The 11,790-nt window shown below is 40.7% G+C and overlaps 1 protein-coding gene across 1 annotated transcript in view; it reads right to left on the reverse strand.

The window, feature by feature from the left end:
* The window catches only part of LOC115088463 (cullin-9-like), a 197,082-nt gene extending 186,837 nt beyond the window's left edge, over positions 1–10,245 (reverse strand). The window contains exons 1-2 of the mRNA XM_029596737.1: positions 10,145–10,245; positions 8,517–8,622 (exon numbers count right to left, since the gene is read on the reverse strand). Coding sequence (XP_029452597.1) covers positions 8,517–8,622; positions 10,145–10,245 — 207 coding nt within the window. The remainder of the gene's footprint in view (positions 1–8,516; positions 8,623–10,144) is intronic.
* Positions 10,246–11,790: the final 1,545 nt, after the last annotated feature.

Genomic DNA, 11,790 nt, shown 5'->3' on the forward strand with positions numbered 1-11,790 from the left:
CTTACTGTATGTTATACACAGAAACATAGAAACATAGAAATGACGGCAGAAGAAGACCAAACGGCCCATCCAGTCTGCCCAGCAAGCTTCACATTTTTTTCTCATACTTATCTGTTTCTCTTAGCTCTTTGGTTCTATTTCCCTTCCACCCCCACCATTAATGTAGAGAGCAGTGATGGAGCTGCAACCAAGTGAAATATCAAGCTTGATTAGTTAGGGGTAGTAGGGGTAGCACAGGGTTTGGTGCTCTCTGATAGTAGCTTACTATATGATATACAGAGGGTTTGGTGCTCTCTGATAGTAGCTTACTATATATATTACAAGGTTTTGGCACTCTCTGATAGTAGCTTACTGTATGTTACACACAGGGTTTTGTGCTCTCTGATAGTAGCTTACTGTATGTTATACACAGGGTTTTGTGCTCTCTGATAGTAGCTTACCGTATGTTATACAAAGGGTTTGGTGCTCTCTGATAGTAGCTTACCGTATGATATAGACAGGGTTTGGTGCTCTCTGATAGTAGCTTACTGTATGATATACACAGGGTTTGGTGCTCCCTGATAGTAGCTTGCTGTATGTTATACGCTGGGTTTGGTGCTCTCTGATAGTAGCTTACTTTGTTATAAACAGGGTTTGGTGTTGTCTGATAGTAGCTTACTGTATTTTATAGACAGGGTTTGGTGCTCTCTGATAGTAACTTACTATATGATATACAGAGGGTTTGGTGTTCTCTGATAGTAGCTTACTATATATATTACAAAGTTTTGGCACTCTCTGATAGTAGCTTACTGTATGTTATACACAGGGTTTTGTGCTCTCTGATAGTAGCTTACTTTATGTTATACACAGGATTTTGTGCTCTCTGATAGTAGCTTACTGTATGTTATACACAGGGTTTTGTGCTCTCTGATAGTAGCTTACTGTATGTTATACACAGGGTTTTGTGCTCTCTGATAGTAGCTTACTGTATGTTATACACAGGGTTTTGTGCTCTCTGATAGTAGCTTACTATATATATTATACAAGGTTTGGCACTCTCTGATAGTAGCTTACTGTATGTTATACACAGGGTTTTGTGCTCTCTGATAGTAGCTTACTGTATGTTATACACAGGGTTTTGTGCTCTCTGATAGTAGCTTACTATATATATTATACAAGGTTTGGCACTCTCTGATAGTAGCTTACTGTATGTTATACACAGGGTTTTGTGCTCTCTGATAGTAGCTTACTATATATATTATACAAGGTTTGGCACTCTCTGACAGTAGCTTACTGTGTTATAAACAGGGTTTTGTGCTCTCTGATTGTTCTGTCCCCATTAATGGGTACATGTTTGTGTTTGGGACAGACAACCTGTGTTTACCACAGCCCCTCCTTCATAGTAAATGTGACACCTTTGGTAACCCAGCAGAGAAGTCTGAAAGCCCTGCCTGTAATAGGGAGTATGCCTTTAACAAAAGCCCCCTCCCTTCAGGTTCCCTCCTGAGTCACTGGGTCCAGGCTCTCTCCTATTGGCTCTCGCCCTTACCTCAGCTGAGGAGATTTCTCCGGTATTCATTGCCGTGACGGTGGGTTAGTCCCAGCCAAGCCAGCAGGTGTTTTACGTGCCTGTAACCGTGTTACAGAACAGCTTTTTACGTTCCATCTACTGCTTAATTATAAGACAAATCAGCTTCAACCCCACGATCTCTTTCCCTGCACCCCAAGAATCTGCACCTTCCTTCCCTTGCCTTATCCAGCGACACGGATCTCTGCCTGTGGCACAGACGTTTGAAACCAACTTTTGTAAGTAGTTATTAATTAGCTTTAAAATAAAGATTTCAAACTTAAAGATCTTTGTTTGAGGACTGATTGGATGGAACGTTGACTGCTTTGAAAGAGGGAACTTGGAAATTTCTGTAAAACAAAACAGTATAAAGCTGTACAGTGAGACTGTACAGTAGAGAGCTGTACACTGATAGTAGCTTACTGTATGTTATACACAGGGTTTGGTGCTCTCTGATAGTAGCTTACTGTATGATATACACAGGGTTTGGTGCTCTGATAGTAGCTTACTGTATGTTATACACAGGGTTTGGTGCTCTCTGATAGTAGCTTACTGTATGTTATACACAGGGTTTGGTGCTCTGATAGTAGCTTACTGTATGATATACACAGGGTTTGGTGCTCTCTGATAGTAGCTTACTGTATGTTATACACAGGGTTTGGCGCTCTCTGATAGTAGCTTACTGTATGTTATACACAGGGTTTGGTGCTCTCTGATAGTAGCTTACTGTATGTTATACACAGGGTTTGGTGCTCTCTGATAGTAGCTTACTGTATGTTATACACAGGGTTTGGTGCTCTGATAGTAGCTTACTGTATGATATACACAGGGTTTGGTGCTCTCTGATAGTAGCTTACTGTATGTTATACACAGGGTTTGGCGCTCTCTGATAGTAGCTTACTGTATGATATACACAGGGTTTGGCGCTCTCTGATAGTAGCTTACTGTATGATATACACAGGGTTTGGTGCTCTCTGATAGTAGCTTACTGTATGTTATACACAGGGTTTGGTGCTCTCTGATAGTAGCTTACTGTATGTTATACACAGGGTTTGGTGCTCTGATAGTAGCTTACTGTATGATATACACAGGGTTTGGTGCTCTCTGATAGTAGCTTACTGTATGTTATACACAGGGTTTGGCGCTCTCTGATAGTAGCTTACTGTATGATATACACAGGGTTTGGCGCTCTCTGATAGTAGCTTACTGTATGATATACACAGGGTTTGGTGCTCTCTGATAGTAGCTTACTGTATGTTATACACAGGGTTTGGTGCTCTCTGATAGTAGCTTACTGTATGTTATACACAGGGTTTGGCGCTCTCTGATAGTAGCTTACTGTATGTTATACACAGAGTTTGGTGCTCTCTGATAGTAGCTTACTGTATGTTATACACAGGGTTTGGTGCTCTCTGATAGTAGCTTACTGTATGTTATACACAGGGTTTGGCACTCTCTGATAGTAGCTTACTGTATGATATACACAGGGTTTGGCGCTCTCTGATAGTAGCTTACTGTATGTTATACACAGGGTTTGGTGCTCTCTGATAGTAGCTTACTGTATGTTATACACAGGGTTTGGCGCTCTCTGATAGTAGCTTACTGTATGATATACACAGGGTTTGGTGCTCTCTGATAGTAGCTTACTGTATGTTATACACAGGGTTTGGTGCTCTCTGATAGTAGCTTACTGTATGTTATACACAGGGTTTGGTGCTCTCTGATAGTAGCTTACTGTATGTTATACAGAGGGTTTGGTGCTCTCTGATAGTAGCTTACTGTATGATATACACAGGGTTTGTGCTCTCTGATAGTAGCTTACTATATATTATACAAGGTTTTGGCACTCTCTGATAGTAGCTTACTGTATGTTATACACAGGGTTTGGTGCTCTCTGATAGTAGCTTACTGTATGATATACACAGGGTTTGGTGCTCTCTGATAGTAGCTTACTGTATGTTATACACAGGGTTTGGTGCTCTCTGATAGTAGCTTACTGTATGTTATACACAGGGTTTGGTGCTCTCTGATAGTAGCTTACTGTATGTTATACAGAGGGTTTGGTGCTCTCTGATAGTAGCTTACTGTATGTTATACACAGGGTTTGGTGCTCTCTGATAGTAGCTTACTGTATGTTATACACAGGGTTTGGCGCTCTCTGATAGTAGCTTACTGTATGTTATACACAGGGTTTGGTGCTCTCTGATAGTAGCTTACTGTATGTTATACACAGGGTTTGGTGCTCTCTGATAGTAGCTTACTGTATGTTATACACAGGGTTTGGTGCTCTGATAGTAGCTTACTGTATGATATACACAGGGTTTGGTGCTCTCTGATAGTAGCTTACTGTATGTTATACACAGGGTTTGGCGCTCTCTGATAGTAGCTTACTGTATGATATACACAGGGTTTGGCGCTCTCTGATAGTAGCTTACTGTATGATATACACAGGGTTTGGTGCTCTCTGATAGTAGCTTACTGTATGTTATACACAGGGTTTGGTGCTCTCTGATAGTAGCTTACTGTATGTTATACACAGGGTTTGGCGCTCTCTGATAGTAGCTTACTGTATGTTATACACAGAGTTTGGTGCTCTCTGATAGTAGCTTACTGTATGTTATACACAGGGTTTGGTGCTCTCTGATAGTAGCTTACTGTATGTTATACACAGGGTTTGGCGCTCTCTGATAGTAGCTTACTGTATGATATACACAGGGTTTGGTGCTCTCTGATAGTAGCTTACTGTATGTTATACACAGGGTTTGGTGCTCTCTGATAGTAGCTTACTGTATGTTATACACAGGGTTTGGCGCTCTCTGATAGTAGCTTACTGTATGATATACACAGGGTTTGGTGCTCTCTGATAGTAGCTTACTGTATGTTATACACAGGGTTTGGTGCTCTCTGATAGTAGCTTACTGTATGTTATACACAGGGTTTGGTGCTCTCTGATAGTAGCTTACTGTATGTTATACAGAGGGTTTGGTGCTCTCTGATAGTAGCTTACTGTATGATATACACAGGGTTTGTGCTCTCTGATAGTAGCTTACTGTATGATATACACAGGGTTTGGTGCTCTCTGATAGTAGCTTACTGTATGATATACACAGGGTTTGGTGCTCTCTGATAGTAGCTTACTGTATGTTATACACAGGGTTTGGTGCTCTCTGATAGTAGCTTACTGTATGTTATACACAGGGTTTGGCGCTCTCTGATAGTAGCTTACTGTATGTTATACACAGAGTTTGGTGCTCTCTGATAGTAGCTTACTGTATGTTATACACAGGGTTTGGTGCTCTCTGATAGTAGCTTACTATATATTATACAAGGTTTTGGCACTCTCTGATAGTAGCTTACTGTATGTTATACACAGGGTTTGGCGCTCTCTGATAGTAGCTTACTGTATGTTATAGACAGGGTTTGGTGCTCTCTGATAGTAGCTTACTGTATGTTATACACAGGGTTTGGTGCTCTCTAATAGTAGCTTACTGTATGTTATACACAGGGTTTGGCGCTCTCTGATAGTAGCTTACTGTATGTTATACACAGGGTTTGGCGCTCTCTGATAGTAGCTTACTGTATGTTATACACAGGGTTTGGTGCTCTCTGATAGTAGCTTACTGTATGTTATACACAGGGTTTGGTGCTCTCTGATAGTAGCTTACTATATATTATACAAGGTTTTGGCACTCTCTGATAGTAGCTTACTGTATGTTATAAACAGGGTTTGGCGCTCTCTGATAGTAGCTTACTGTATGTTATAGACAGGGTTTGGTGCTCTCTGATAGTAGCTTACTGTATGTTATACACAGGGTTTGGTGCTCTCTGATAGTAGCTTACTGTATGTTATACACAGGGTTTGGTGCTCTCTGATAGTAGCTTACTATATATTATACAAGGTTTTGGCACTCTCTGATAGTAGCTTACTGTATATTATACAAGGTTTTGGCACTCTCTGATAGTAGCTTACTGTATGTTATAAACAGGGTTTGGTGCTCTCTGATAGTAGCTTACTGTATGTTATATACAGGGTTTGTGCTCTCTGATAGTAGCTTACTGTATGTTATACACAGGGTTTGTGCTCTCTGATAGTAGCTTACTGTATGTTATACAGAGGGTTTGGTGCTCTCTGATAGTAGCTTACTGTATGTTATACAGAGGGTTTGGTGCTCTCTGATAGTAGCTTACTGTATGTTATACACAGGGTTTGGTGCTCTCTGATAGGTTACTGTATGATATACACAGGGTTTGGTGCTCTCTGATAGTAGCTTACTGTATGTTATAAACAGGGTTTGGTGCTCTCTGATAGTTGCTTACTGTATGTTATACACAGGGTTTGGCGCTCTCTGATAGTAGCTTACTGTATGTTATACACAGGGTTTGGTGCTCTCTGATAGTAGCTTACTATATATTATACAAGGTTTTGGCACTCTCTGATAGTAGCTTACTATATATTATACAAGGTTTTGGCACTCTCTGATAGTAGCTTACTGTATGTTATACACAGGGTTTGGTGCTCTCTGATAGTAGCTTACTGTATGTTATACACAGGGTTTGGTGCTCTCTGATAGGTTACTGTATGATATACACAGGGTTTGGTGCTCTCTGATAGTAGCTTACTGTATGTTATAAACAGGGTTTGGTGCTCTCTGATAGTAGCTTACTGTATGTTATATACAGGGTTTGTGCTCTCTGATAGTAGCTTACTGTATGTTATACACAGGGTTTGTGCTCTCTGATAGTAGCTTACTGTATGTTATACAGAGGGTTTGGTGCTCTCTGATAGTAGCTTACTGTATGTTATACAGAGGGTTTGGTGCTCTCTGATAGTAGCTTACTGTATGTTATACACAGGGTTTGGTGCTCTCTGATAGTAGCTTACTGTATGTTATAAACAGGGTTTGGTGCTCTCTGATAGTAGCTTACTGTATGATATACACAGGGTTTGGTGCTCTCTGATAGTAGCTTACTGTATGTTATACACAGGGTTTGGTGCTCTCTGATAGTAGCTTACTGTATGTTATACAGAGGGTTTGTGCTCTCTGATAGTAGCTTACTGTATGTTATACACAGGGTTTGTGCTCTCTGATAGTAGCTTACTGTATGTTATAAACAGGGTTTGGTGCTCTCTGATAGTAGCTTACTGTATGTTATACACAGGGTTTGTGCTCTCTGATAGTAGCTTACTGTATGTTATAAACAGGGTTTGGTGCTCTCTGATAGTAGCTTACTGTATGTTACACAGAGGGTTTGTGCTCTCTGATAGTAGCTTACTGTATGTTATAGACAGGGTTTGGTGCTCTCTGATAGTAGCTTACTGTATGTTATAGACAGGGTTTGTGCTCTCTGATAGTAGCTTACTGTATGTTATACAGAGGGTTTGTGTTTTCTGATAGTAGCTTACAATGTGTTATACACAGGGTTTGGTGCTCTCTGATAGTAGCTTACTGTATGTTATACAGAGGGTTTGGTGCTCTCTGATAGTAGCTTACTGTATGTTATACAAAGGGTTTGTGCTCTCTGATAGTAGCTTACTGTATGGTATACACAGGGTTTGTGCTCTCTGATAGTAGCTTACTGTATGTTAAGCACAGGGTTTGTGCTCTCTGATAGTAGCTTACTGTATGTTATACACAGGGTTTGGTGCTCTCTGATAGTAGCTTACTGTATGTTATACACAGGGTTTGGTGCTCTCTGATAGTAGCTTACTGTATGTTATACACAGGGTTTGGTGCTCTCTGATAGTAGCTTACTGTATGTTATACACAGGGTTTGGTGCTCTCTGATAGTAGCTTACTGTATGATATACACAGGGTTTGGTGCTCTCTGATAGTAGCTTACTGTATGTTATATACAGGGTTTGGTGCTCTCTGATAGTAGCTTACTGTATGTTATACACAGGGTTTGGTGCTCTCTGATAGTAGCTTACTATATATTATACAAGGTTTTGGCACTCTCTGATAGTAGCTTACTGTATGTTATACACAGGGTTTTGTGCTCTCTGATAGTAGCTTACTGTATGTTATAGACAGGGTTTAGTGCTCTCTGATAGTAGCTTACTGTATGTTATACAGAGGGTTTGGTGCTCTCTGATAGTAGCTTACTGTATGTTATAGACAGGGTTTAGTGCTCTCTGATAGTAGCTTACTGTATGTTATACACAGGGTTTGGTGCTCTCTGATAGTAGCTTACTGTATGTTATAGACAGGGTTTGGTGCTCTCTAATAGTAGCTTACTGTATGTTATAGACAGGGTTTGGCACTCTCTGATAGTAGCTTACTGTATGTTATATACAGGGTTTGGTGCTCTCTGATAGTAGCTTACTGTATGTTATAGACAGGGTTTGGTGCTCTCTGATAGTAGCTTACTGTATGTTATACACAGGGTTTGGTGCTCTCTGATAGTAGCTTACTGTATGATATACACAGGGTTTGGCGCTCTCTGATAGTAGCTTACTATATATATTATACAAGGTTTTGGCACTCTCTGATAGTAGCTTAGTGTATGTTATACAGAGGGTTTGGTGCTCTCTGATAGTAGCTTACTTTATATATTATACAAGGTTTTGGCACTCTTTGATAGTAGCTTACTGTATGTTATACACAGAGTTTGGTGCTCTCTGATAGTAGCTTACTGTATGTTATACAAAGGGTTTGGTGCTCTCTGATAGTAGCTTACTGTATGTTATAGACAGGGTTTGGTGCTCTCTGATAGTAGCTTACTGTATGTTATACACAGGGTTTGGTGCTCTCTGATAGTAGCTTACTGTATGTTATAGACAGGGTTTGGTGCTCTCTAATAGTAGCTTACTTTATATATTATACAAGGTTTTGGCACTCTCTGATAGTAGCTTATGTATGTTATACTCACTGTTTTTTCTTGCTGACTGATGACAGCATACTCTGTTGGCTATTACTCATTGTGTTTGGCTCTCTGATCGATAGCAATATGTTCACTGTACATTGCTCACCGTGTTGAGCTCTGTGTTGAGACTGGATGGATTTTCTCCTCCCATGACAACAATACAAGATGGCATGTAGCTGGATTCTTCATTTGAAACTTCTAGCAGCATCTGTCTAGTGAGAGGAGGAGCACATGAAGTAAAAGGGGAAAAAAGTATCAATGCGTTAAGGAAAAAAGGGAATAGAACAAGAGCAGGGAAAAAGACAAAGGAGAAAAATAAGAGAGGAGGGGAAAGGGAGGAAAAGATGGCAAGGGTTAGAAATATCAAATAAACCAGAAAGAATTGAGATGTGGGGACCAAATAGTCAAGCAAATCTTACGTAATACTTATGCTTGTTCTATTAACATCATCCTTAAGAGGGAAGAGACGACAGAGAAAATGGTGTCAGGATTTTAATCCACTGTCTCTTGCCCGCAATGGGCTTCAAACAGTATCAATTTTACAACACTTCAAATTCAAATCATATATCATCATTCTTCCTCAAAATAATTTTGTTTCTTTGAAAAAAATGTTTATTCAAAAATAAAACTATTCTTCCCTCTAAAAATATTATTTATTTATTTTTAATTTTTATATACCGACATTCTTACATCCGATGTAAATCATACCGGTTTACATTAAACAGAATAGCAGGAAATAAATTTCCATAGTCTAATACAATGAACATTTCTAATTAAAATTGTTAACAAGCGAAAAGAAAAGGTAAAGAATTGGAATAAAGGTTAAACTACAGAAAAATATAAAAGATTTTTTTTTTTTTTTTTAGAAGCACAAGGGTTGCACAAAGGGGTGCACAAAGAGGAGAGCCCCTTCGGCACGCGACGCACGGTGCGCGGCGCCTGATGGTGAGGCGCTCTTCAACCGTCACCGGGGCTCCCAGTGACGTCAGAGGGGGGCGTGGTCACTCATCGCATCGCAGTCATTCATTTCCCTCACCTCCTGCTGTTGGTTCCGTATCTTTTTTTCCCCCTGCCGTTCAGTTTGGTGTTTAGTTCTAGCGGGGGCCCAGGATGGAGGGTGGCCTCCCCGCTCGCCGGCGCCTGATGGTTAGTTTTTAATCTAACAATCAACAATGGCTACCCAAAAGATGAATCCATTCAATTCCAAAATTCTCTTTTTACTCCAGCAATAGTTAAGAGTTGCAACAGCTTGTTCAGTGAAAAGCCTACTTGTTTAAAAGAATACTTTCTCTGATTCCGGTTCAAGCAACACTTTCACTTCACCAACTCAACATGCCATGTTTCAGCATCCAAATAATGCCTTCTTCAAGAGTTTAATAATACATTCTCTAAAATAAAAAAAACAAACACACACATTTTTAATATATACAAAACCACTGAATAATAATAAAATGCCAAAAATGCACACCCATCATCAATCAGAAGGACACTCTAGAATATAAAAACATAAGAAATTGCCATGCTGGGCCAGACCAAGGGTCCATCAAGCCGAGCAAACTGTTTCCAACAGTGGCCAATCCAGGCCACAAGAACCTGGCAATTACCCAAACACTATGAAGATCCCATGCTACTGATGCAATTAATAGCAGTGGCTATTGTTGCACGTTCCGGCCACATGGGAGCCACGACCGGGCCTGCTCACCTCGCGCTGCCCTCGATTAGGTCCGGTCTCACCGCTGCTGCCATCCCCCACCGTCCCCGTCACTCACCACGGCCCTCTCCAGCTTCCTCCACACCGTAGGCCTCGCAGCGGAGCTCCCATCGGGGCTCCTCATCTTTGGCCGCCTCGGCCCTTCCCCTAGGCACGTGCGCGGTCGATGTGCTCCAATTTAAAGGACCAAGCACGGGAACACCGATGGGGGCACAGATTGATGACATCACTTGAAAGTCCTATATATAGCGAAGCCCTGTCCCCAGGACCTCGCCTTGGCAATCGGGTCGACACCATGGTGTAGTAAGCTTGCCTATCCTGTGTTCCAGCGTCTCCTTTTTCCTGAGTCTCTGTGTGTTCCCGATTCCACACTCATGTAAGTACCTCTCGGACTGATCTCTGGTACTGACCTCGGCCTGTCTGACTACTCTCTTGTCTGCTGCCTGGAACTGACCACTGCCTGCCTGACCATGCTCTTTGTCTGCTGCCTGAAACCGACCCTTGCTTGCCTTGACTACACTTGGACTGACTTTGGTATTTGACCCCTGCTTTGGCTGACCACTTCTGGACTGATACTCTAGCTCTGACCCTTGCGCTTCACTTGGACACACTCTTCTGGCCTACTGTGGCTACCAGACCAATCTGTTTTAGAATGGCTGATCCTTTCTCCCAAAGGATTACTGTAAGTTATGGAAGCATTTCATAGACTATATTTTAATCATTTGGGAAGGAGGAGAGGTTGATTTTTCTGCTTTCATGTGTTGGTTGGGAGCATGTGAGTTTTAAAATTTGAAGTTTACTTCAGCCTGTGAGTTTTAAAATTTGAGTTTTACTTCAGCCTTCAGTGTAATAGGGTTGCCCTACTTGGATATTTTCATTTCAATTCAAGAGTGGAGCTTTGATTTTACGGTTTTTCATAAGCCAACAGACAGAAACACTCTACTTCATTTTGACAGTTGTCAGCCTAGACACCCTACGTGAGAACTTACCGATCAGACAATTTTTCCGATCAGACAATTTTTTCACCTGAGACGGTTTTGTTCTAATGTACATGAATATAAAATCAAGATTGTGGTTACCCTTCATACATCTTGAAGAGGGCTTACAAAAGAGCTCATTGGGTAACTCGTGATTTGTTATTGATGCCAACAAATAAAGAAGATAATTCTAGAATTAAATGTGTTTTGCCTCATTCACCATAGATTTTGTAAGTCCAACAAAGTATTAAAAAAACATTGGCCATTTTAAATTTGCATAAAAGTTTTGAGTCTGGCCCGATATTTGCATTGTGTTGAGGTCTGACTATTAGAGATAAAATTGTACATTCTGAATTCTATGGAACTGTTTTGGGAGATACTATGCCTATGAGGCTTGGGCATTACTCTTGCAATAATTGCTCTGTTTGTCATACATCTTTTTCAGGTCAAATTTTGCCATTTTCAAAGACAAACATTTATTTTTCTGAACTATTCAACTACTTGTGCCTCTGTGGGAGTCATCTACTGTATTTGGTGCCCTTGTAAGCTTTTATATATTGGAAAAAACAAAAGCAATCCTTGTGTATACACATCATTGAACATCGGAGTGCCATCAATTGTGATCGTGTTTGTTGTTAAGGATGGCCTCTAAAGGCCTTGCATTCTGTTGTACTCGGGTGTTTTAGTGTGCC

This window comes from Rhinatrema bivittatum, chromosome 3 (assembly GCF_901001135.1).
Source record: "Rhinatrema bivittatum chromosome 3, aRhiBiv1.1, whole genome shotgun sequence".
Taxonomy (NCBI): Eukaryota; Metazoa; Chordata; class Amphibia; order Gymnophiona; family Rhinatrematidae; genus Rhinatrema; species Rhinatrema bivittatum.